Here is a 27,899-nt window from a genome sequence, read left to right as displayed (position 1 = left end):
ATTTTTACTTCCTATTTTACTTTTATTGATTTTTATATATACAAGATGTGAATGGTTTCCATCACATAAAAATGTGTCCCTAGGATAATGTGATTGGAGACAAGAAAGAAAAACCTTGTTATATAGTAGTTTGCCATGCAAATTCAGAATGCCTGCTGATGGACAGTCAATGTCCAATGTAAATGTAAATGTCCGATTTGCCAGTGTGATCTATGCAATAGGATATATGAGACATGAGAGACATTTCTGTTTTCTGTGGGTCTTCCCTTGATGTAAAAAAATTAAGTACAGGTAAACTAGAGATTTAACAGCTCTTCAAGATATCCTGTTATATATCAAGTGTTGCCTCACTGGCTGATGAATAAAAATTATTACAGCGGACCAGCCATGCACCAAATAAGCTATGAGTCAACTTCCAATCAGATTGTATTGTCATTTTGGGGATAATTCTGAGGAGATATCATGCCAGAAATAGCCCTGAATCTTAGATGCTTTTGTTGTCTCTTGCTCTGCCATGACCAATAAGAATTAGCAAAAGGCTGGTACCAAGCACTGATGGGATCTGTGACAGCTGGTGAGTCAGAGAGTCAAATTTTGTCTCCAGACACTCCCAGCCCTCCTACCCTGCCATAATGCTATTTAGACGAGGCTCCTGTGCCTTCAGTTGCAGCTTCTTGCAGGAGGAATCCAAAGCGAGTACCACTCCCCAGCTATTGTCCATTTTGGGCTCAGGAGAACGGGTAATCCTATGATTTTGCACAGCAACTAAAGAAGACACAGTGGAAGGTACAAACCCTTCTTGTAGACGAAGGGGCTCTGATGAGTAATGGGGCTTTTACCATCGTCATTTTGTCTCACAATTTTCACACCTGCACTGCTGCTTCTGGTAGCCAGTCTAAGCTTTACCTTTGTAAACACTAGAAACTTGTGGGGTAAATGCCACATCAGCAGGGTTTGCATAAAAGTGTCATCTCCAAGAAGTTGAAAATGTGCGGGCCCTGAGGGCACCCCTTGTCAGAGCCAGTGCTTGCTGCTGTGGTGCAGCCTGTGAGCATGGGTCCCCAGGGCAGCATGCAGGCCACCGCCACACTGATGCTATGACCTAGGGACAACTCTCTGCTGGGCAATGTCTCCCTTCCTTCCTCCTGAAGCCTAATCATTTGCGACCGCCTTCATAGCAGCCAGCCTGTGCCTCCTAGCTGGCAAGCAGGGCAGGGCGTGAATTCAAGGCTTTGCTGATGCTTCCCCCATCACTACCACATACAGGGATGGGTACCTTGTTCCCACTCCTCTCTAAAGCAGGCGTTTATCCTGAAGCATGCTCTGCCCTTGTGTGAGTCATCCCTCAAGTTTCCCTACCCCATCACTTTAATTCTTGACTATGCCAACAATCACACTGTATAATCTAGTGGGCTCATTTTTTTGGGTGACCTCCTCAGATAAACCTCTGCCTTTCATTTAATGGTAGCGAACACGTTGCTGTCCATGGCCCCTAGGTCCAAAGGCTTGATGTGGAGCTCCAGTAGAGACGGATGCACCGCAGGACAGTACCGCGCAGCCCTATTTGATTTCCATTTCAATAACAGATACGCTGAACAATGATTTCTCAAAGCCAGCAGTGGAACACAAAATTGAAAGCCTAAATGTATGCAGATGGCATTCAGAGCCTGGGACGCTCCTGCCAATTTCTGCAGCTGATGCACGCTCAAAATATTTACTTAGGAATTCTTAATTAAGTAAACCATTCGGTAGTGGTGTAGTGTTTCAGATGAGTTGCAGTGTCACCACAAAATATCTCAGTGGTTCCTTCTAACAAAGAATCTATTATGGGGATTTTTATCAGAGATCGTGGGGTAAGTTTTCGGTACAGTGTGCCAAGGTTTAAGCTGTGCAGCTCCTCTGCTGTTAATGGGTTTCGTGCAGCTTAATCCCTCTATTGCTTGCTGAAAATGAACCCCCTGCCCAACGGTAGCTTCAGGTGAATATTGAATAACAAAGTTAAGGGTGAAACTACGGTGACCCTATCGGTGCCCATTCAAAGGGCTTGCAGTAAGGCTGACTCGGCGGCTCGAGGGGAAACGTGCGCTGTGCTGCTGTGCAGCCAGGAATACAAATGAGCAAGGGTGTTGGAGAAGGTGTAGCTCCTGAAGCAACCCCTGGCCTGCAATAAAATGTTATTTGCCCAGGGAACAAGGACTGCTAGAGAATAATTTTTAGGGAAAGTTTTTTTTTAATCAGTAAATTAAAATCAACTTGGTTAAGTGCTTCATTTGTATGAAATATGTTGCTGGTTTAATCTCTCTATTTTGCATAAAATTTTGTTATATATTTGTCAGAACTGGATTTTAAGCTCCTTGAAGAAATCTCAGTACACATCTGTGCCTGTAGAGGAGCTTGGGGACAACTCTGAAAACTGGTTAGTTATTGCTGTTTATCTATATGTAGACAGTTCTATTTTATAAATTTTTCAAAATTCAGATTCCTCTAACAACAGTAAAAATTAGAATTTTCCTTATGTAGGGCATGTGATTGTACTGCTGTCCATTATAAGGATTTACTTTATATATTTTTCACTTCTGCAAAGACTCAAAGACCCTCTATAAACTACAGTTTAGGTGATGACCTTCCTATATGTGAAATTCATCTGAAGTTGCAAGAACACAATAACATTTGAAATCAATGAAATGACTAATATGCTCAAGTTAAGCAAAGGTGTATGTTTGCAAATATAAAATAGAGACTCAAGAATGCAAATTCTCAATGATGAGTACATTTCTCTTCTGACAAGCAATACTGCATGAAATTTTATGTTCTTAAAACTCACATGATTTTAGGCTTCAGTGTTTAATTTCTAAAGTATTTTCAAAGACCTTTACTTACATGAATTGCTTGGAATAGATAATAATTGTCATGATTGTGATCTTTCAATTTTTCCGCATAACTTTGTGAAAAGGAAAGCTGTACTTGTTTAGGTCCTGGAGAGAAGACACAACTATAATAGGAGATAAATTTTGAGGGAGAATTTTCGTTTTTTGTAACAGTAGCCATCTCTCTTTGCATAATTAAACAAGTGTTATTTCAGAAAATAGGCTAAAACTTGTCTCCCACCGCCATTAACTTGGACTTGTTGTGACTACAATCGTAGTTATTTTTTCAGAGAATGAACAACTTGATGTTTCAGGATTCTGATGCAGAAACTAGGCCTTCCAAAACATCACTACCCAGATTTAGTTTGCTGAAAGTTTGAACTGCAAGGTCCTATCCAAGCCCAGATCAGTGGTTTTTTTTTTTTTTAAATTTCGATGTAGCTCTATTTATAACTGATCAGTTTTGGTCCTGATGTTTCCCTTGGATTAATGACCAGGTGATGAAGAAAGCTGAAGACTCTATATGCCAGCCACTACTACTAATTGCGTAGGAAATGTGACGTTATTCCACTAGCACTGTTTGTTTGGATAACCCATGTGGATGATGTTTAATTGGATAACTCATGTGGATGACCCAACATAAAACTTCGAAGCGTGCGCAGGCTGTCGTGACGTGGGATGGTTACAATTACTGTAAACTGCACCAGAAATCTTAACAAAACGCTGCACTCAGGATTTCCTTGTGATAAGAATCAAGGAAGTTTGCACCGCAGAGAAAGCTTAGATGGAAGAAGATGCCAAAATGTGGTGTGGGGATCTGCCTTTTAACAGTTATGAAGTGAAATATTCTCCATCTAGTAAAAACAAAGAAAAGTAGCCTTCAACCTGCCAAGGGGCAGGAGTATGGCACAACCCTCCTGAATGTGTGACAGACACACAAACTGAGGGATGCCACAAAAAATAGCGAGTGGAAGCTTGAAATGCTGTTGGGTGCATTTCTTTAATACAAATAAAGTTTTCCGAAACCTCAGTTTCATGATTCAGCATTTCTTTTGGCACTGAAATTAGAGTAACAATTTAAAAGTAGGCTAAACAAGTATGAGGCAACATGCTGGTAAGGTCAGGCCAGGGAGGGGGAAGTCCCTGGAAGTAATAATAAAAAAACTAAGACCCCCTCCACTGCCAATAATTGCAGTTTAATTCTTGTAATGAGCAATGTCTTAAAGCATTTTACAAACACATAATAATTAGGCAGATCTGGGGCAGATATGATCTTGCTTATTTTCTGGATGAATAAACTGACCTACTGTATTAAAATACTTTGACCAAGGCCTGCTGCAAAAACAACGGGAGACCAAAGAATACACTCTTTAACCTAATTATGAGACAGTAGCAAAGTCTATGGAGGAAGCAACTAAACTGAAAATTATACATGGGGTAGATACTATAGCCAACTCTTTCTTGCTTTCCTTTGTTTTTAAAGTCATAAGGTTTTGCTGCTCAACTTGAGATAATAGTTAATGGAAACTGTGGGGGCTCAACACATTTTAAAAATTATGAAAATTATCTCATAGCTTTGATCAGTATTTTAAAATTTTATTTAAAAAATCATATAATATACAAATATTTTTATATATAATTTTTATCAGTAAGTTGGTTGCGTGGCCTCAGTAAGTCAATGACCATTGGGCATCCAGGGGAACAGAACTGCATGTCTTGTGCACATGTGTTGAGCATCACCTTACATTTTGAATGCTTGTGCATGTCTGTTTCTTAGGACCCAACCCGAGATTCCTTCAGGATAAGGTTTTCTTAGAAGGATCAGTGTCTGAAGCAGCTCCTGCTGCAAGGGAAATGGATTACCAGAGAGGAAGATCTTGGAGCATACTTGGGCACCTGCTCTGTTCCAGAGAATGAGGCAAAGCCAGGTGGAGGGGGTGGGGTAAGGATGGGGCACAGCCTGAGATGCACCTGGAAAACTGCTGCATATGCTGAGCCGAGGAGGTGTTGCTTCCAGGGAGCCTTGGCTGTTGCTGTGCTCTGAAGAATGACCCACTGCCTGTGCGTCCTGGCTGATCTGAGTTCCCTTCAGCCTCCCTCTCCTTGAGGAGAACTATGGACTAAGCTATAATGGCAGAGTCCTCTGTCCCTCTAGCATCTTCAGGTTATTTACTCTGTACAAGATACCTTTCACTTGTCAGATTTGGATCCTAACATGATTTGGGAAAGAGTTCTGGGATTTCAGAGTCATCAAAGCGTATGTGTTTCTGACTATAACACATCAGCTATAAATGAAAAAATACTTTTCTTTGCATTTTACTGCAACTTTTTCACAATGTACATCCTACTTGATGTGGAAAGTCACTGAAGTCAGAGAGATAAAAGCTCCATGAGCTATAAAAGAAAGCAAGACTTTTACTTTCCTTGCCCGATTTTTAAAAAATGAAATATTGATACTTTCCTCTGTGATTTTCATTAACTTTTGGAGCCATAAGTTAATATATAAAGTGCCATTGTAAAGGTCAAAGAATCTTACTATCTCTACATAAAACCCATAATATTTTTTTTGAAGATCATCGTATCTCTTGGAAAGTCCTAATTTAAAGACATCTTAATTTAAATATTTTGTTAATTTGTTGAAGTAGAGGTGGGCCAGAAGCAAAACCTTAGCTCAACACTTGCATGAATCTTGGGGACTCGCTGGATGCTCCAACTTTGTTGCTCACTACCCAGAGGAACACGAATTAAAGCTGCAGGTCTGAGCACTGCTGCTCCAGACACTGTGAGTGGTCAGAGCCAGAACTATCTTTTGTTCTTATTTTTGTTTAATAGGTAGTACCACACGGCATGCATGCCCTGTGTTTGCAATACCTTGTCTCTATATCTACAAAACTCCCCCAAGCCAGAAATAAAAAAATACAATTGGCGAATTTCTCATGGATTGTTAACTTTGGAAAAGATGCGCAAATACCTATTAAAGGCAGAGTGAATCATCATGGAATTTCCATTCCACAGTAAAAGCGGTATTTCATTTTGGCCGGGGAAGAGCTCTCCATTTCATCCTTTTTGTTCTGACTTTACCGCAGTTTATTTGAATGGCAAAATGAATACTCTGTTTTTGTTGAAATGCAACATTTATGTAATTTTGCGATGAAGTTGATAAATTCCTAGAAAATTATTCAAATTTTTCTACTCAACATTTTCCAAAAGGAGCATTTCCAGCAAGGAATTTTTAACACTTAGAAGAAAGGCTTAAGTCAGTGTTCAAGACGGAGAGGAAGGTAATAGGGAAGTTAGTCTGCATCTTGTTACTAACCTATTTATACATGTTGTTATTGTGAAACTCCAGTTAAACCCAAGGTGCAGCATGATCTGGGCAAGCATCTTTACATTACAGAGGCAATGAACAACTGCATTTGATGGGAAAATCAAATTACCCATATGCTTGCATACCAGGCTGGGACAAGTTAAAGAGGAGAGAGGGTTTGTGGAGATACTTCCTTGCAGGTGTCAAGAAGCAGTGATGCTCTTGGCACCCCAATTTGCCAGCTGAGGAGCAGGACAGCCAGCTGGGCAGCATGGTAGGGGCTTTTCCAGGCTTTCATTGCATAGCTGTCTCAGGGTCCATCACACCATTCTGAGCAAGGCTTGTTTTGCTAACACAGCTGTGCTGCTCTCTTTGCTCCTGCTGACTTGTCCAGAGCCAGCTGAAGCGTCCCGACATGGGCCTGGCTGGTACTCAGTAGAAGCGACTTGAGGCATCACTGAACGTGTACCTATGTCTTATTTTTCAAAATATTACCACTTAAAATGTAGCCTATAAAGATGGTGAAAAATGAACCTGTAAAGATGTTGAAAAGTGAGTTGAAAAATGAAAAATAAATGTACTAAAGCAAAAACATATGACAGGTGCAAGTTATATACAAACTTTATAATGAATTCTGAAAATACACTGGAAGAATGAGAACTAGTTTGGATGGCATATATTAAGGATCATGATATTTGCCAGGTCTAAAAGTACAGTTATGCTGATGAACTTTCATTAATCACTCAATACCCTGAGTGTAATACTGGACAAGAGGGTTGGTAGTGTGAAGTCATTCTCTAAATTGTGCTCAACGGTTTCAAATGAGGGGTGATGAACTGGCTGCAGTAACTAAAATGCTAAGCCTGAATCTACATAGGCCGTTCAAAACAAACAAGAACTCCAAAGGTTCATGGACAATTAATTATCACTTTTTTTTACTTTTAAATATATCTTGCTTTCTACATCTCATCACCTGATGGTTGTGTGTAGGACTGGAAACAAAAGTGCCAAACTTTGATTTGTTTGTAGTGTCTGGCACAAATCGGATCAGGAATTACTGCAAGATTTCCAACCTCATTTGCCAGAGAGAGGGGTTGGGATAAGTCTGCGTAATTATAGGAAGCCAGCTTCCAGCCCTTCCCCTTTTGCCCAGCACCTTCCCTGCCACATGGCAGCACATGGCAAAAGCAATTAATTGCCTCAATTTGGTTATAATGTTTCTTTCTGCTTTTTCTTCTTCAGAGCTTTGTCATCCGTGGTGGCTTTAGGAGCTAATATCATCTGCAACAAAATCCCAGGCCTGGCCCCTCGGCAGCGAGCGATCTGCCAGAGCCGCCCTGATGCCATCATTGTGATTGGGGAAGGGGCACAAATGGGAATCAATGAGTGCCAGTACCAGTTTCGGTACGGGAGGTGGAACTGCTCCGCGCTGGGAGAGAAAACAGTCTTTGGACAAGAGCTTCGAGTAGGTAAGGGTGTCTCTAATACGGTGCTGAAGTGATATGCTGGGGCTGTTTTTCTTTTAGCTTTCTCAATGTGGTCCTGCAAAGATTTATATCCCTCTGGTTAGAATTGAGCAGTGATGCTCCCAGACCTGTGATCTGCATGTTTGCACTTGTTGAGAAGTAACTGACAAGAGACAGGAGATCTCTAGATGAAATCATTCATATCTGTGCAACTTCATACCCAGCAACAACTGAGATGCCTGTGCAGGCATCCGAGGACGAAGCCATTACACTCTGTGAAAAAATATTTCCAATTGTCATCCTGTTAGAAGTTGCCATGATAACCATGGTGCATGTTATGACCAATCAAAAGGGAACTAAAATCAGCTCCAAAAAAACCTCCGCAAACTTCCCAAAGACTTAAGTAATGGGAGAGTCTTAGTTAATGGATGGAAGTGCAGTGCATACGATGCTGGCCTTCCAATATATGGCAGCGATACATATCCATTTTAGTGTTGCTATCATATTATAAAGAAAATACAGCAAGTGATTTGAGGCAGGAAACCTATTCAAAGAAAATAATACAGGACCTTGGCCTGACAAACTGTTAGCTGGCAGAAGTTAAATTGATCACGTTCCATTTACCCTATGTCTGATATTACTTCATAGGGGAGATTATGCAAATTTTTTCCAGTGCTGAGATCATTATTTTCCTCATCACCCAGCTGAGTATCCTTAGCCTATTCTTGACCTTCCCTCTCTCCTCCAAGGGCTGCCTATTTACCATCCTCCATACTCTCTGCTGCTCAGTGTTGGGATAACATGCTGTGGTGTGTAGCTCTCACAAGGGCCATTCAACTTCTCCGTGGGGTTGTAGCCTCTTCTTCTTGTGTCCAATTCTTCTGTGGGTGATACCTTTTTCTCGAATTCAGTGGTTTGAGAGATTCTTGTGTCTCCAACACAACTGAATGTGGTCAGACATAAGATCTCATCAAAACTGTGAAAAAAGGCATAACATTTCATCCCATCTGTGCAAAGAGGAAACTACTTACACAGTGCTTTGGTTGTTACTGGAGATCAAGGCTTTGGGATTTTTTTTCCAACACTTTTGTGACATGGACTCCAAAAGCTGAGATATGCGTAACTCAATGACAGAACTGAATATTTTTTCAAAGAACATGCAAGTCTGAGATTCTGGCTGAGGTCTGGGCTTTTTAAGGGCACAGTGGCCCAGCTGTAAAGTGTTGTAATTGAATAAATCCATTGGCATCAGAGAAACTGACTTACACCCGTAGACAGTCTGTCATATTCTGTGAGCATTACTCTGCACCAAACCACAGAAGTGGAGAGGGCTAAATCTAATGTTAAAAAGACCCAGTAAACCAAATTAATGGCAAAAGAAAAATCTGAACTTTTTGAACTTCAGAAAAAATTTTGGTAGAATTTGGCTTTGATACTGAAAAGCTGGTGGTAAGGAATTTGCTCATCAATGTCACCTCCCATATTTATCCTAAGATATTTCTAATTCTGTTTAGATAATACTTCTTGCCTAACTTTTGTTTCTTAAAAAGAGTGTAAGTGGAAGGTATTAAACATCCTCAGGACACTATACACAGGAAATACCCTAACGGTTGACTTTTACCTTCAACTTTAAGTAAACCAGAAAAACATCTAGTCACTTGTCTTGACTATTAGAAGCACAGATCTGGTCCTCCTTCATTGTTCTTACTCTTGTTTGTCTTAAGTTGATGTCCAAAATGATGTTTTGATCTGCCAAAGCTTGCAGGCATGCTCTTAGACAAGTAAGTCGTCTTAACTTCTGTGAGATCACTTATGTCCTTGAAAAGGCACATGCTGGAGTGTTGTACGAGAGTCAGTGTCATCACTAAGCTTCCTGATGAAAAGGCTTTCCATTTTTGCTTTCCTCTTCAAGCTAGGAACCTTGTGACACCTCATCAGGTCTGTCCTACTACTCATGCATATTAATCTTCTTCACCACTGAGAGACTCTTTTCATCCTCAGAAACCTTGCAAGTAAGCGCAGTCCAAATGCCAAAAGAGGACTACAAGTTGTGCTTGTGCTTTCATTCTGAATGTTTCTACACAAAATAAGAGATACAGGGGAGAAAAATTGTTTGGCATTGGGATGGACCAGCTATCAGGTTGGCCAGACTACATAATGTTTGAAAAAAACAGGATTTTCTTGAGCAACAGTTCAGGTCATATTTGCCAAAATGTTCACCAGATTTTTGACCTCTTCACCGAACCTGGGTGGTTTCTTTCGACTCTGAAATGACTGATATGGAATTTGGTGGGTTATTTTATGGCTTAACCCAAACACAGAAGAAACTTGGCAGTTGCAGCTGAGTTCTGCTTTGACATTTGTTGGGTGTGAAACCACACAAACTGTAACGGATGGAGAAGGTTTACATGACCCCTGCCAGCTGAGCCAGATGAGTTCCATGCAGGTCTATAAAGGATCCCATAATCCACATGTCTTTATTTGTTTTATTAGTGGAGTAGCACCCAGAGACAGTGTGGTCAGTATTTAGGAAAGGATGGGGTTTAGGTAGGTGTTATTACACTAGTGAGGGGGAAAAAATAAAAGAAAATTACAAAGCTAAAAAAAAATACTTTAAAGATACGAAATACTTGTGAGCATAAATATTCACATGTGTAGCAAAACACATCCGTGTCTTGACACATACAGAAACACTAAACCAGACATTTGATTCTGTCTGAACAGACTGAAGAGAGGATTAAGACTAAAAAAATCTTATGTAATTAAGTACTTCACCCCAAAGGAAAGCTCATCTAGCTTTTTCACAGAACCACTTAGGGAAATGAACAATCAAGGCAAATCATTCAGGTCATAGGGAGGAGAGGGCGAGTAAGCTATGATAGCGTGATATTAAGTGCTCTCTATCTGTATGGGAAAGAGATGACAGACTCCTTAGCCACTAGGCCAAGGCTCTACCACGGACCAGCACTGGCAAGTGCAGACTTAGGGTTATTCATCCTCCCTCCCAAATTCAAAGTAAAGCCCCAGAGTCACCTAACACGAGGTTTCTCCCACAACTGTGCATCTGTTGCCAACAACTCTTGGGTGTCATTGTGCTCCAACTATGCATGTCTTCCTGGGGCAAGCATGCAGAAGCTAGAAGGCATGACACAGGAGCAAATGTCCACCCTCGTGACTTCTAGGGATCTTACTGTGCAAGGGGAATGTCCAGTAAGTCAGTTAAGCTGGAACGATGCTGAGCTCTTTTTTCGAAGAGCTACCTCAGTGTCTGAGGGCTGTACCACCTTTATAATACATGGGAGTCTGTATTAAAAACAATTGAAATAGTTCATAGGACAGAATAACAACTGTAGAAATTATGTTAGGCATGGGGCATTCATGTTGGTGTGAAAGATTTATAGCAGCCAGAGATAAAAAGTGACGGAGAGATCCGAATTAGTAGCATGAACAAAGGATGTGGCATGGGGTGAATTAGCCAAGCATTGTGTACAGATTTTTTTGGTGTATTTATAGCTGGGAACTTTTCCATAGTCATGTCATTTCCAGAGAAAAGTTACTACTACATTCACTTTACTCATATCAGCCCTGTACATGTATTTGTCACCTTCCTGCACTCATCTCTAGTTTTCCTGCCAGCTTGTCACATAAAGTAATCTTATGCACTCTCCACTCATTCCTTTTGCTGTAAGCCTCTGTAGCATATTACCTCTTTAAAGATTCCCTTTTAAACAAATGGATTCAAAATTAATTGGTTAATGATATATCAGTTGTTATTATTGATAACCATTGTAGAAAGATAATTGTTCTTCTAACTTTTTGAAGGCAAGGACTCTGATTTGGAAGAGTAAAGCCTCTGGTCCTATCAGGTTATTGATGCAAAAGAGCTCCAGCACTAGGGACTGGTCTCTTTTCCCCCAAATAATCGTTGTAGCAATCTGTCATGTAGGTACCTGTAAAAGTTACAGATCATTAATGAGAGTTGGAAGCAAATATTTCCATGCAAAAAAAGTAAGCAGTGCAGCCTCTGAAGCATAGAGTCAGAATCAAGAAGAGGAGTGAAACCTACTGTTGTTCTTTGACAGTGGATTATTCTGGCTAATTATTTGTGCACCGACCATTTCCACTGGAATTCTCCAAACTGAAGTGCTTGTAAACAGACTGCTTTTACCAGTGCTAAATCCAGGGCAAAAAAAAAAGAGGTGTTTTGAAAAATATAACTGTCAAGATATCAAATGTAATTTGTAGATGTCTTCTTTGCCAGTCTCATGATGTGGAAAATTATAATGATTTAGTAGTATGCAGTTGGTTGTGTCATGGATTCCATAATTTGGCAAATCATTGAACTGGACACCTGACAGAGAGGAATCAATGAATAGGCCAAAAAAAAAAGGAAGTTCTGAAGGTTTTTTTAAAAAAAATCTCTGACCTTTTGTGTTGATCCATAGTTTTCTGGCATGTTCAAAGGATGCATCTGAAGTGAGGTTAAAGCCCTGCTTGCTGTGGGAGGTTTAGGAGAAGAACATCTTAAGAAGTTTCCTGTTGCTACACATTTGCCCAACTTTTGATCCACTCTCCAGGCAGAAAGGGGGAGGGATGGGAGAGAAAACTACAGTTTTAAAGAGTAACAAAATCTCTGCATGGATTTTGTTAATTCATAGATGAAGAAGACTTTACAAGTTATTTCGAGAAACACAATCAGAAAATAAAGTTGAATGTCATGGTTATAAACAAGCAGGCACTCGTACACATGCACACATAAACCGCTAAGAAGAAAGCTTAATTTCAAACAGAAGACTAAGAAAGGGAGAGGAACATCTTCTGAAGGAAAGATACTCATTAAAAAAGTGATTCTTTCTATATCTGTACTGGACACAGGTGACTAAGTCCACATTGGATCCCAGTGTTTTAGCTGGAGGCCTGAAAGAACATGGGAATTGGGCATGAAAGATATGTAAGTGATGGCGTCATGGAGAAATGGTTGGCATCTTATCGTACATGCTGAGGGGATGTCAGTCAGTACATTATTCTTGGTTCAGACCATATATAGGCTTAATTAAATTTGGATTCAGACTCACATATGAATACAGTCATTTTTATTCTGGGCTACGATGGTGGTTTAACTGAGATGGCAAATGTTCATAAAAACTTCCTACCAAAAATGGGAGGAGTAGAGAGGCTCATTATTCTCCAAAAATGGAAATTCGCATCCAAGCAGATACATTAATCTAGGACAGTAGTGTCTAGTATGGTATGAGTTGGCCCACTTGGAAAGCTTGACTTTCAGTACGAGCAGAAAACTTCCAATACATGAAGACAGGCGGCATCCTTAGGAATGCTTTACAACTGTACTTGTGCTTTAATGCTACCAGCAAATCAATAAAGGGAACTATAAATGAATCCAGATAGTCTGCCTAAAGTAAGTATATTTCTATCTCACTTTTTGCCTTTCTTGCCTCCTACCATTTCTTTCTCTGTTACTTTATGTTTGCATTTTCCAATTTTTTACTCAATTTATGTTGTTAATTATGTATTTATTAATGCTTAGCAATATTCATATATCAGGTTGACTGTATGTTTATTATTCTAACATCTGTGTGTTTATTATGGGAAAATCTATCTTTACGGACTTGCATTATATCCAATAAAAACAATATGGGGGAAAGAAAGGAATCGTACAGCTGGAAACAATTTGGAGGGGGAAAATGAGTTGGAATTAGATTATTTTAAATATGAGACAGAGCAGGGTACGCACTTCACCAACGGAAAGTCAGTAATTATCTTTGTCATAGCAGTAGGTGCTATGATTGGTTTAGGCATTTGTCAGTTATTGTGAACCTCAATTGCACAGTGGCTTTTGGACCTACTGTGGAAAAATTCTTGGGTTTTTGTTGTTTTCGTATGGCATGGTCTCAGACAACATTGTCCTTTAAGCATTCAAACAACTGATCAGAAAGAAACTTATTTTCAGTAATTTGAACTGGATGTCTGTGCTGGTGCTAGGTAAAGACATTTTGGTGTGAGAGGTGGCTTTTCAGGGTATTGGCATCAGCTTTCAACTTCTAGTGCAAGAGACTGCCTAGGATGCCAGGAGAGAGGTGCACAGGATGCATTCAATCAGTTGAAATCTGTACTAAGACTGTCTACGACTTCCAGAAGACTGCATAGGACCAATACAAATTGGGTCTTTTTTACTTAGATGGCTACCTTGGAGTAACTGCCGATGTCCATTTCACAAAACATCATCTGGAGCCATTGCATTTGCAAGTGTGATTTAGTTAAACTATAAATAACATGGCAAATTTAACAAGCTGTGGCTTATGCAAGGATGGTTTTTAATAGAAGTACAGTGGCGTATAACAAGATGTGTAGCTCTTGCTTATTTAGAGAGAGAGTTTTCTCATTAATAAGCTGAATTAAAAAAAACCAACAAACGAAGCCATGTCTAGCGAATGATGAACCATAGCAGCTGGATAACTAACAGGCAGGGAGGAAGAGGCAGCTGGTAAAGAGGGAAAAAATCCTCAAAATCTGAGGATGTCCTCAGTGTGCTAATTTTGCATGAAAGATTAATAAAACTACAAACACTCATGGCAAAACCTTCTCTTAAAACTACTCAAACAGTGCATTTCTTTTCACAACTGACATGTTGTTGCTGGAAGTAGAGACAAAAACACCCTTAACCTTAAGGATATCCAGTATATTTGTTCTAGCTTATTAGATACATATTATTGCAGAAAGATTTCAGTTATGTCGGTGACTATCCCACAAAGGTAGAAAGGCCATGCTGGCACAGACCTGGGCTATTCCACCTAAAATCTCATGCACTTACATTAGTTACCCTCCAGACAGTAAGGTAAGTACTGGAAGGCATGCAAGGTGCCTTACACGGACAGCTCTTCCAGTGCAATTCATTTTGTTGGAAAGCTAAACAGTGGCAAAAAAAAAAAAAAAAGCTGTGATATCTAGTTGTTGCAAGGTAAAGTAAGTGAGAGGGCTATTTTAGTTTGCATTATCAGCTTTGGAGGAAATTAAAGAATTGATTCAAACAGCTCATACTTTCTGGCTGTAGAAGGGTGGATAAGCTTTTTACTATCACAAGTAGCAAAGCAAGACAGTAACCCAAACCAGAATAAGAAAATAAACCTCCCAGCTGGCAGCAGCTGAGGTTAGGAAGGATTGGTAAAAAAGTTATGAAACGACTACTGTGCTAAGAATTTATATTATTTTAACTGAGGAGACAGCCTATTTTGAGAGTTGTAAGTTCAGACTCTTCTTCATTTTAGTAGGTTTCTGTCACTTGGAGGTTTTTAGAAAAATAAAAATGTCTTTCTATTCTAAGGAAGTGCAGTTGTTTTAAAGAAACATCCTATTTTGAGAGGACGGAAGATTTCTAGCATATTTAATCAATTTGAAAATTTGTGGATGATAATTCCTCTGAGCTTTAAAAAATTTCCTTAGATGCCAGAGCTTCATAATGATCTGGTGAGGCTTAATTAATGTTTTCAAAACACATTGCAAATCATAGATGAAAAGATAAATATGAATGGACAGTACCATTTGTAAATTATGAGGTGATAGTAATAAATGTTGTTTGACTTTTTCTAGGAAAAATGTTGCTTTGCTATATTAATTTTATCATCTCTCTTTTCTTCCTATAAAAGAAATCTCTAGCATATATAATCTCTAGCATATAATATTTTCCAACCACGAATAGACAAATCTTTATATTTCCCAATTTATGTTCTCTGCTTCCTACTCTTTTTGTAAGATATTACTGTCTAGCTACAAGTGTAGCTCAATTGTATTTTCTTGTCCTTCAAGGATCATGAGTTTGAAAAAAGATGTAAGTTCCTTTAAATTAAAATGTTATTGTTGCCATTTAAATATTTACCTCTTTAGCAGCAGGCTTGCTTTAAAAGGCAGACATCCTTGTTCCAAACATAGCACTAATATGTTAATACAATTACTTCATGAACTCTGCATGGCTTGCAGCTGGATGAGAAATGGTAGAGACTGACCTGAAGGAAATCCGGAATTTCCATCCTGAGGGAAGTGCTAACTTTTTAAACTTCTGCTTTGTTCCATTTTCACATATAAAAATGAAGGTTTTCTTGGAACGGATGTTTTTCTGTTAGACATTTTCAAACTAAAATATGCTGATATACCTGCCTCTGAACAACTCCTTTTTGGTTTATTAGTACACTTAACTTTAAATTAATTAAGTGCATTGATGTAAATTGATGCAGGGAACTGTGACTGGAGAGACTCTAGTCTCTGTATCTCATGAGCTGTGCTCTCGCATGCCTCTGTATGTATTCTAAGCTATATGGTTCCATAACGCATTGCACAGCTTGATAGGAGATGTCACATAGCATGACACGCTGCCTTCCTGTGGCCTTAAACCGCAGGTTAAAAAAAGGCCATTATGCTCCCAAAAAAACCCAGACTGATGCAGGGATGCAGTTTAATACTTTACTTCAATGATTCAAAACGAAATGGACCTGTTTTTTATTAAATGGAATAGCTCCATTTAAGTGTCGGTATGGAAAAGACAAATTTTTTGGGAAAGGGGTGGGTACTTGTGGTTTTTGGCATTCTGTGATCATACTAATAAATATGTAATTAGCTGTAGTGGAAAAGGGTACCGTTATGTATAATGTGGCTTCACAGGCAGAGTCTATAATGACCTGTAACTCTCACCATCTCCTCTTTAGCATTGGCTGGAACAAAAATCCTCCTTTTCTCTTGCTTTTAACTTTGTCTTTAGCTACTCAGGATAAAATTTTCCATCTTACTTTACTGGTCTGCCTTGGGATAAGTGAGTCAGATGTCCTGTGGAAAAGATAGTATGCAAATTCTAGGCTACTATTTAATTGAATACTGTACCATAATTTGGAGACAACAGGACTAGATTTGCATAGCAGCATTAAGTTTGGTGTTTCCTTACTTCCAAGTGCCTTAATTTTTTTTTTTTAATGTCACTTTGTAATAAAATTTCTGGCTACACATGATCCACAGCATGCTGACTCAATTAGTTACTTCCAGTGTCCCGGTCCTGTTAGTCAATGACTTACAACTTAATGCACACTTAAAACAGGAAGGCAAATAACATTTAAATAAGTTAAATAAAGTAGTGCTGGGCTTAATCCAAAATGACAAGGGCCAAATTCTGATCCTATTGCAGTCAGTAGAAATTTTGCCACTGCTTTCACCAGAGCCAGGATTTTACAGCCACTAAAAAGGCTCCTGGCTTTGGGGTACAAGCAGAAGTTCAAATTGGAGCTGAATTTCATAGCAGGGACTCAGTGGAAAACCTAATTAGTTAAATGGAAATCAATCATACAACATTTGATTTTTTTTAAGTACAGAGCAACTTTGCAAACAGGCAGGTGCTGCCAAGTCTTGCGACTGCAAAGCAAGTTCTGTACATAACATGACAGGTAGCGTGGGACAGCAGCTGACCTGCCAGTACGCGATCCTGTAATAACTTGGGGTTCTAGCGACTTTGGAGATTCCTTGAGCTTTACTACTGCGGTTAACTATGTTGTCAAAATCTCTTCCCTAGAATTACAGATGATAGGTTTGGTCATCTAGTTCAACCTCTAGATCAAGCAGGACAGGCTAAACATAACATTAGACTTCAGAGTTACATGTGTAGCAGCATCCCTCCCTTTCCTCCTCTGTTCTTTGGGATACGTTTTGTTTGGTAAATCATCTGTTTCTAAATTGAAAAGTTTGAAATGCAGAGAGAAGCATTTACAAACATTACAAAAACCAGCACATTTGTTGATCTGTTCGTTTTGGTGTGCAAACAAATGTTTTAGCATTCGGGCTTAGATCGCTGATCCGTGCAGTTTGCTGTCTTGCCTCTAGTCACAAGCAATTTCTTTTTTCTAATGAAGTATCTGGCATATTCAAAAGTACTATGTCTGGCAAATATCTTATTTTCTAATTGACAAAATTTCCTTCCTGGGTATCATGCATGACTTTTTAGCATTGGATTAAATTACCCGTGACTGTAGTTTATTTCTTACTGACATATTGTATCCCCATTACTGTGAAGTATAATATTATTGTTACTGATTTAAGTGTCAAATTAAAATGAAAGAAATAAAGCCAGCAAGAAAGAGAACTATAAAATCTATCACTTGGAGGCTTGAAAAAATGAATCTAGCATGGTAGTGCTAAGGTGGCTGTTCTCTCAGGATTTAAACTGGCCAACAACTTTAGTCGTGCTCTATTTACCTGATGTGTGCTTAACTTTAAACCCTCTGTTTTATGTCCTATTAAAGTAAAAGAGGGTTTGAAAGTGTTTAGCTTTAAATGCATGTCCAAGTGTTTTGCAGAGTACGGAAGTCATAGTGAAAGCCAGCATACAAGATCAAGCTGATGATGGATCTTTCAGCTAGTAAAAACTGTTGCACCTATCCAGTGTTGATCAGATTTGACCTTAGGATTTAAGTGGATCTAGGAGACAACTTTTAGCCCCAACTGTAATCTGTTGCAGTCTATAATGCTGTCTCTACTGCAGAGATTCAAGCTCTGATTTCTGGAACCATGAAAGAAAAATGATTCCTAATGCTTAACTAGTGTCCCTGTAAAATGTGGGCTTGGATTGCTGAAGAGTCTTTAAGTAGTCTGCTCTCACTTCAGAAGCTCACTGCTGCACTGGGAGAAGACACTTCTATCTCAAGATAGAATCTCAACAGACATGAACTGAATTGCTGTAGACTGGAAAGTCTGTTCAAGTTACTAAACCAAACAAAGTTTACTCATGGATCATGATTTATTTATACCTATTCATTCATTTCTTCATGACAAGATGGAAACCTGTTTTCTGTCTGACTCAGCCTGCACCCATCCTGTTCAGAATAGATCTCCATGCAATGTCCCATCTGATAGGGTTGATGCAACCTTGCAGTTTCTGAGGGGAATAGCACAAGAGATAGCAGTGGTTTCTGGCTCTGTTGCTGAACTAAAGGACTTTAGACATTAGAGGCAGAAAAAGAGGGACTCCCTTCCTCACTTCTTTCCTTTGTCCCAGTTTCATACCACATAGCTCGAGGCATTTGTATGAGATGTCTAAGATAGGAACCTAGTCAGCCTGTATTCTTTCTATGGTCAAAGAAGAGAGAGAAGTACTTCTAGAGGGCCATTTGGACCTTAATTTGACTGCATGACCTTTCAGAGATCCCTGTTGACTATCCTAGGAGCTTAGACTCCCTAATTAGATATCAAGCTTGTTAATATGTAATTTTGGTTTGTCTATGAAATTTTTCCTCCTCTCCATGTATGTTTCTCATGGAAGCATGTGGTCCTCTCATAAAGTCACACCTACTTGCCTGACATAGCAGACATGGAAATCTGATCTTCATGTAAAGTCCTAGCTACTCTTGGTACTTATTCACCAGTAGTACCTGCAAAAAATTGTCTCAGCTGATGACTTTCAGACAGATACTGGCAGGAAAAAAAAAAAAAAAAGGCTGCAACCACAGATATAACTCCACAATTGCTATTTGGAAATTTAAGAATAAGTGGGAGTCCAAAATTACCGCCAGATGGTGCACCTATTTAGCAAGTGACAGAGACATGTACCACAAGAAAGGGTAGCCACAGCTTCCAGCAACCCATCAAGTTGCTTCCCCTGCTGTTTATTCTCAGCTGTGATATAAATCGAATGTGTCTGAGGCAAGGACCTGCCCATCATACTATTCTGTTACATTTAATATGGAGTATGTTTTTAATCTCCATGATGGAAGCCTTTCAGCTGCTTGGCTAGGGACATGAGGAAGTGGGAAAGAGTGTAGCAGATGTATGAATGTATGTAAAGGCAGAAGAAAAGGAAAAGAGATGGACTGGTAGGAGAAAAAATTGGTAATGGCAAGTGGCAGAGCAGGCTGCAACATGAGAAGTGGTCAGCACAGAGCATCTGTGCATTGCTGTTTCTTTAAGCTAGGCTAGTTCTGGCTACTAATGGTAGGTAGTTGGGAGAAGGTTGAGGTCAGGGCATTTCTGAAGGGTAGTCTTGATGTATAAGCCGGTACTTTGGAAACTGCCAAGGTCAGTATCTCAGGTGAAAACACATGGGATATTTTATTAACTGTATAGCAAAGCTGATGAACTTTCCTAAACAGTGAAGTGGGTTTTTACTCTCTAACTGCTTCTCATTCCTAGGCATGGAGTACTCATTCCTGAGTACTCCATACTCAGAGAAAGATTAGTACAAGACGATAAGCATATATTTTCTGCTGTATTTCTCACAATGTCACAAGACTATGTGATTATTTTAACTAGATTTTCTATAAATCAATACATTATCATGTGTAGGACATGTGTAGGTCTCTCTTCCCGGTCTACTCTTCTTCTTGCTCTAGAGAAAATTCTAAAGTAATATTAGGTTCCTGGCAATCCTTTTTAATGAACATTACAAAACTGATGCAAAAATATTGTGAAAATATTGTGAAGGAAAGAAAATATTGTGAGTGTCTCTTTCCTTTACATAGGTGTGTCTTTTATGGCTTTCTATTTTTTTTGGTATGTTTTAAAGGATACTGTAAATAGAATTTAATATATTGTTAGAGAGTGATTAATTAGAAAGTTTGTTCTTTTAATTGCAACTTGACCAACAAAGAAATATCTGAACTGAGAATTTCCTCTGAGCAAAAAGTGAAAACACTTGAATATTCTTTAACCGAAGAAGTACTCTTTCAGAATGGATAAAATAATTTTTCATTCTCTTTGTCCAAGCTGAGAGGAAGGGGTCGCCTCAAGAAGCTCAAGACAATTCTCTTCCTATCATTTTCCACATACCCTGTGGCTCCTAGTTCAATGTGAGAACTATCATTTTATGGTTAAAGCATGGACCAGGACATAATGGACTTGGACTCTGTTCCCAGCTGTGCCATATACTTTTCTTGTGACCTTGGGCAAGTCACTCCATACCTCGCTGTCTGCAGACTAAAGATGACTAATTCCAAGATGACTAATTCCTGTGTGGAACTGAATGGCTTAATTAATGTGGACTAACTTCCACGTAAACATTTGTGAAGTACTCCGGGATCCTCAAACAATAAAGGTTGCTGTTAAAGTCTTCTAGTCAAAACAGGAGCAAAGGACAGAAATGTTGTGAAGGGATTTGGTCTTCTAGAAAACAACTCCAGGTCTGAAAAAAAGACCATACTGAAAGATCTCAATAGAATAGGCCTGGTAAGATTATTAGCTGAGTTTGCATAAGAAGGAAGTTTGGAAACTTCAGGTAGTTGTCTACGGAGAGCCTGAACTCAAATTTCGCAAAGACAAAATGCTTATATGGTCAGTACTTACATGTAACATAAAAGAGAGTATAAAGCCCACAGGGAGAGTAACTGCTGGTGACTTACTGTACGCTCGCTGTATGTGGGCTGTGATTCTTTGAGTAAATCTTCCTGTACAGGACCCTCTTTTCTAGCTACTGGTGCCCAGTGACATTCTGACACCAGCGATGGGGCTTGAACACGTTCTCCCTCCTTCCCTTTCTTCTTCTCCTCGCTGTCTCCCATTTTCTTTTACTTTGGCATTTCAGTAATGCTGGAACCAAGTTCCCTTTGCTTTTGTTTGCTTTTCCTTTGTCCGTTGACCAACCATGTTGCTTTATTACAGACACTGTAGTATTAACTACAGTATAAACAGAAGCTCTTAGCAGAAGAGCTAGCTGGGATTTCCCTGCCCTCTTACACAACCAAAGTTTCTGCAGCACCACTTTCTTGTTTGTTTTCAGGGATTAGTGGCAATATTCCACATACTGCTGACATAATGAGGCATAAGCTTTGCTCAGAGAAAGCAAGACACTGATTTTTAAAAGACCCCTACTAGCGATGGGCATGGAAAGTTTGAAAGACAGCAGACTACCATCAAGTCTGAATATCAGTAACATTGCTGATGGGTTTTTACACAGCATGAAGTATTTCCGTGAATATTACTCAAAGTTAAATTCAAAGTGTCTGCAAGGAATATCACATATAGCAGCATGTGCCTACTGTCAGTTTGCGTTAGCCAGAGGAACATTACATCATGTGACAGACAAAAACACAACTTGGTACCATATAGCCTAATCCAAGACTTTTCACGTGAAACATTTGTTTTGTTTTGGTTTTAAGACATTTGCCTTTCTAACTGGTCTGTTTTAATTAGAGCTCAACCTGAACCACAAACGATAGATTTGAACTTTCCCAGAGTTCAGTGGTGTTCAGATTTGGCTTTTGGTTTGGCCCATCATGAAGACAGGGGTCAGCTTCAAAGTTCAGTTCTGGAAATGGGCTGCTACAAAGTGGGGAGCTGAAAAGATTATTTAATGAGACCCACGTTTTAAGGGTGGATTTGCAGTAGAGACACTTGCTAGTGTTTTCTAAACATCCTTTTAAGTACGCAGTATCTCAAAGACTGATGGCAATACCAATCTATCTATTTAAATACTCTTGTATTTATACTGCAAAAAGGGAATTGTCCCTGCTTTCTTGGTCACAAACCTGGATTGTGGTCTGAAGATGGAGTACCTTAAAAATGTACAGATTTTGCTTCTGATCTTTGTTTAAAACTCATCCTTCAGTTCTAGGGTATTGCAATTAAAAAAACTGGAAGCTCTTTGTGGGCTAGAAATTTGATCTTTTTATCTTCATAAAATTTAGGTTTTTTTTCAGTGGAACTTGCAAGGCCAACATCCGTCCATTTGTCAAACTCTTGCAGGCGTGGATTAGGATCTTAGGGTGAGCTTGCTCACTACCTGGCAAAACACAAGCTTAGCACAACACAAATAATAAATAGCAGCCACTAGTCTATGAGGTAAGGTAACCTGACTGGTAGGGTTAGCTGGACAGGTTCAGATTAAACACTGATTCTGTATCTTTCATGAGCCCTGAGAAGATTTGTATAATTCTTCCTTGTTTATGTGAATCTTGTCACTTCCCAACTCCTATCAGAACCAGAAACTCTAGAGCTGAAAAAAAAAGACTTTGCTCTTGTGATGCTTCCAGACTCATTTTGCAAACCAGAGAGGTTTGGACCAGAATCTAAACTTTGTGTATTTATCCAAAACCCTCTGAGCTCTTTACTCTTTTAAATCTCTTTCATATGTGTGATTTGTGCTGTGTCTTGTTCACTGGAGTTACAAACTTGACTACCAGGCAAAGACTCTTTAAACACCAAGAAGGGCAGACATTGTTACTTGAACATAGCTCCCAGAAAGATTGTCAGGCAAGTTAAATCTATCAGAAATGTGAATGCAGCCACACAAGAACTGTAAAAGCATTTGGAAAATATTTAAGCAAATTAGCAAGCAACTTTCAACCCAGCCCTTTCACCAGAACTTTCTCATTTGCTTTCCACAAAATCTGAGCTCTAACAGGGGACATCAATGACTTATGGGGTTACTGCCCAGCTGTTTGTCCTATGCCTGGGAGACGCAATCTCAGCAGTGAAATTAGCAGAGCAGGACACAGGCTCCTACTGATGATCTGCAAACTCAGCCTCTCCTTACAACCATCAAGGAAGGGCTGGTTTGGGCTGAACTGTAAGCTAAAGCCAACGATGCACAGTCCTTCTACTACCATGGGAGATATCAAGAAAGTGGCAACATGCTAAACAGCCACATCAAGACTCACCATGTCTCACCTGTCAAACCCTACCTTGCCAAGAATGCACCAGAGAAACACATTAAAGCCCTCACACCTAAAGGATGAGTGGTGAGTCACCAGTTACTGTTCATGTTATAGATTTGCCTGTGAAATTTGACTTACTGAGTTAGTTCTCTAAGGTATCCTGCCAGGCATCAGGAACCATGACAGGAATTTACATGAGCAACAGATTTGTAGGATAACCTTAATGAATGATATGCAGAATTACCCTCCAGGAGACAATCCAACAGCAATTCCCAGCAAATACAACAAGAATCTGTTTGGTATATCCCTGTGCAGAATTTTGCAGGAAAAGACAACATTCTGGTGCACTATTTGATACATTTTTTTTCCTTTTTTTTTTTTTTTTTTTGTCAAGAGTAGGAAATAGTCTTTTGTCTATGTCTACACAGTTTTGAAGACTATCTTGAGGCCACCTTGAAGAGCCTGGACAAGATGAAAGCATGACAACTTCTGGGCGTGGGAAGTGCTGTTCTAGGCACAGAGCAGTTTTTTCTCCATGACCAGAAGTCTGAAATGCTTTTCAGAGCCTTGAGTCTGGTTGTTGTAGTTTCTGAGGCTGGGCAGTACTTTCTCCATATTAGAATCATAGAATCATAGGATGATTAGAGTTGGAAGGGACCATCAAAAGTCATCTAGTTCAACACCCCTGCAAGGAACAGGGACATCCCCGACTAGATCAGGTTGCTCAGGGCCTCATCCAGCCTGGCCTTGAATGTTTCCAGGGATGGGGCTTCCACCACCTCTCTGGGCAACTTGTTCCAGTGTTCTACAATTTGCATTGTAAAAATTTTTTTCCTAATATCTAATCTAAATCTACCTCCCTCCATTTTAAAACCATTACCCCTTGTCCTATCACAACAGGCCCTACTGAACAGCCTCTCCCCATCTTTCTTGTAGGCCCCCTTGAGGTACTGGAAGACCGCTATTAGGTCTCCTCGGAGCCTTCTCTTCTCCAGGCTGAACAGCCCCAACTCTCTCAGCCTGTCCTCATAGGAAAGGTGCTCCAGCCCTCTTATCATCTTCATGGCCCTCCTCTGGACCTTCTCCAACTGGTCCATGTCCTTCTTATGTGGGGGGCTCCAGAACTGGACACAGTATTCCAGATGGGGTCTCAACCAGGGCAGAGTAGAGGGGGAGAATCACCTCCCTCGACCTGCTGGCCACGCTCCTCTTGATGCAGCCCAGGATGCGGTTGGCCTTCTGGGCCACAAGAGCGCATTGCCTGCTCATGTTGAGCTTCTCATCCACCAGCACTCCCAAGTCCTTTTCCTCAGGGCTGCTCTCGATCCATTATCCGCTCAGCCTGTATTTGTGCCTGGGATTGCCACGACCCAGGTGCAAGACCTTGCACTTGGCCTGGTTGAACTTCATGAGGTTGGCACGGGCCCACCTCTCCAGCCTGTCAAGGTCCCTCTGGATGGCATCCCTCCCTTCCAGCGTGCCGACGGCACCACACAACTTGGTGTCATTGACGAACTTGCTGAGGGTGCACTCTATCCCACTGTCCATGTCGCCGACAAAGATGTTGAACAGGGCCGGGCCCAACGAGGGATGCCACTCGTGACTGGTCACCACATGGACGTTGAGCCGTTGACCACCACTCTCTGAGTGGGGCCATCCAGCCAACTCCTTATCTGCCAGGTGGTTCGTCCATCAAACCCATGCCTCTCTGGTTTAGAGAGAAGGATATCGTGCGGGACAGTGTCAAAAAGTGTCATCAAATAGTGTCATCACTATTACTACAAAAAGGTGGGCAGATTGAGGTATTTCTAGATGTCATTATTTCATAATTATTTGACATAATACTCCTCTTGTATTGTTGTTGCAGTGAAAGATACAACATGATGGATGATTACGCCATTTTATGATGTACCTTTGGATTTAGATTGGAAATCTGAAAAATAATTTAAATAAATGTTTATTTAATAGATCCTGTCTAGACCAAGTATATGCCTAGTGTATATGGTTCATTTTAATAAAAGATACTACTGCTCTTCATAAAGCTTATTTTACAAATATCATGACTAAGTAGAATTAGTACTTTATTTTACATAAAATCATCCTAGTTCCGTACTTGCTAGAATTGAGTTAAATGATACTCTGAAAAACCTAGAAAAATACACTAGAAGAAGTTATATTATGTTCAGTAGAATATCTTTATCCTAATCAGTGAAACCAACAAAGTAAGCTTCTGGCTTTTAATGTAGAGAAATATTTTTCCCCAGTCAGAATGTAAAGCAGGATAATGGACTGATAGTGGAATATTTTAAGGGTGGGATCTCCTTTTCTAAAACCACCATATAGTCTCAGCAATTACACTTAGATGTCTGCTGCCAGCATAGTTGGAAAGGCTCGCTGTGCAGGGAAATCTGGCTTAACTCTCTGATGGGATGAGTTTAGACTCTCTCCCTTTCTTTGCATTTTCTACTCCAGTTTTGGGGCTTACCCATGCAGCTTGATAGCTTGTGGAAGTCTTGCTTTTTTAGTGGCTAACTATCTCAGTGCTTGGTAAGGCTGGATTCCTATACCAGCCACATCGACAACACTAGGTGGAAGAACATTTAAAAGACAGGTTTTAGAGCCAATGTCCCTTTGCAGATTTAGCTCTAGGTGCCTAGCTCTTGCCCTATAGATGGATTAATTTTGTATACTGTAAGCAGCAGCATCTAATCTGAAAACAGTACCTCATCCCTGCAAAATGTCTTGGGCTAGGCTTGCTTGCTACTGCTCTTGCTTTGTATGTGTTTCCAAAAGGGAGTTTCTAGATTAATACATACATCTATCAAACAATTGTGTTGGCTCACATAAGAAGTGAGGACAAGAAAAAAGTCTATGATGACAAACAGAAGAAGTTAGCTTTTAAGATCCTGCTTAAAGTTGCATGTCTTACTTGTAGTCAAGAAATGTCATCAATTCCAAATGAGGACATGAAAACATTTAGCATGTCTCTGAAGCAGAAGGAAATGTAACCTCAGCAAAGCTTTTAGCAAGACTGTTAAATTGGTTATTTTTTTTCAAATTAAAAGTAAAGGAAGGATGTGGATCTAGTGCTATGCCAGTATGGCATGTGAAGAGGTGTGAATGCAGAATGTTAGAAGTGGACTCTAAGTAACGTGTACTTCTCTGGCAGGCATGGCGATGCTGAGCATTGCTGTGTCCAAATCCCTTTACGGCTCTGGCAGCAGATAACCAGTTCAATACTATGCTAAAGCAGTATGTGGAGGAGCAGAACAGAGAAGTCCCAGTCCCTGGAGCTCCTGCTTCTTTCTTGGAGCTCTCCTGTCCCACTATGCACCTGCATGGACATCCTCCTTGAAAACAGGGTTGAATTTGTGTTTCAGGTGTCAGTTTAGAAGTTTACAAATTCCTCTGTGGCCTCCCCACAAAGAGAATCCAAGAACAGGACAGCTTGTTCTCTGTAGAGAAGGACCTGTAGGTCCTTCTGCCATATGGATAAATGTCTTAACTTCCTTGTGCCCCTGTGAAAGAGAGGTAGTAGCATCTCTCTTTGCCATCTCTAGCTGAAAGATGCAGCTTCTTAAGGCAAGGACTGCCTCTTGCATGAACAGATTTGTGTCTAACACCAATTTCAGCTGGGTGTCAGCTGGTATATCTGTAATTCAATTATTATGGCAAAGTGGTACTGGCCCACTAATAGGCTCTGCACGATACATTGAGGTAATATTTGTGATTTAAGTAAACCGCCTAAGAAATTCTGAAGCAAGAGCTGAAATTTCATCTGCAACATTGTCCTGATTTTTGCTGGGATAGAGTTAATTTTCTTTCCAGTAGCTGCTGTGTTTTGAATTTAGGATGAGATTTGGTATGTGAAGAATATTGATAATACATTGGTGTTATTAGTTGATGCTAAGAGATCAAGGAGTTTTTCCAGCTACTTACTAATGTCGGGTGCAAGAAGCTGGGAGGGGAATAGCCAGTACAGCTGACCCAAACTGGCCAAAGGGGGATACTCCATACCACAGATGTCATGCTCAGTATATAAGTAGGGGCTGGCCAGTGGGAAAAATTCCAGCAATTGCTATTCTGAGATCACTGCTCTGAATTGTTCTGGGATTGCTCTTGGTTCTGCTCTGTGATCGCTCCTCAGGGACTGGCTGGGTGTCAGTTGGTGGGTGGCAAGTGGTTGCATCACTTGTTTTTCTTGGGGTTTGTTTCTCTCTCTTTTTGTTGTTGTATTTTCATTACATTTGTTATTAATATTAAGAATATTAATATTTTTATAATAATATTTTTATTTCAATCATTAAACTGCTCTTATGCCAATCCATGAGTCTCCTTACTTTTCCCCTTCTGATTCTCAACCCTATCCCACTGTGGAGGTGGGGGCAGGGGGGGAGCTGGTGAGCAAGCGGCTGTGTGGTACTTAGTTGCTGACTGGGGTTAAACCATGACAAACGTGCACAGACATTTGCACCCACAGACACCCACCCTCAGACACTCTGGCATGCCAAGGTGTAGGAACTTAGTGCTTACAACTACTCATAATTCAGTGAACCCTTTAAAAGGTGTTATTATTTAACATGTTTCTACAGCACAGCACAGGTGTGCACAGTGATTTACAAAAGAA

The 27,899-nt window shown here is 40.0% G+C and overlaps 1 protein-coding gene across 2 annotated transcripts in view; it reads left to right on the top strand.

Annotated features, from left to right (window-relative positions):
• WNT7B (Wnt family member 7B) overlaps positions 1–27,899 on the top strand; it is a 95,362-nt gene that overhangs the window by 46,533 nt on the left and 20,930 nt on the right. For both annotated transcript variants that reach the window (XM_086752849.1, XM_086752766.1), the window contains exon 2: positions 7,417–7,643. In XM_086752849.1, coding sequence (XP_086608975.1) covers positions 7,417–7,643 — 227 coding nt within the window. The remainder of the gene's footprint in view (positions 1–7,416; positions 7,644–27,899) is intronic.

The sequence above is a fragment of the Chlamydotis macqueenii genome, chromosome 1 (genome assembly GCF_036417535.1).
Source record: "Chlamydotis macqueenii isolate bChlMac1 chromosome 1, bChlMac1.mat, whole genome shotgun sequence".
Taxonomy (NCBI): domain Eukaryota; kingdom Metazoa; phylum Chordata; class Aves; order Otidiformes; family Otididae; genus Chlamydotis; species Chlamydotis macqueenii.
The sequence above is the reverse complement of the archived record's forward strand: the minus strand, read 5'-3'. Positions and strand labels throughout refer to the sequence as shown.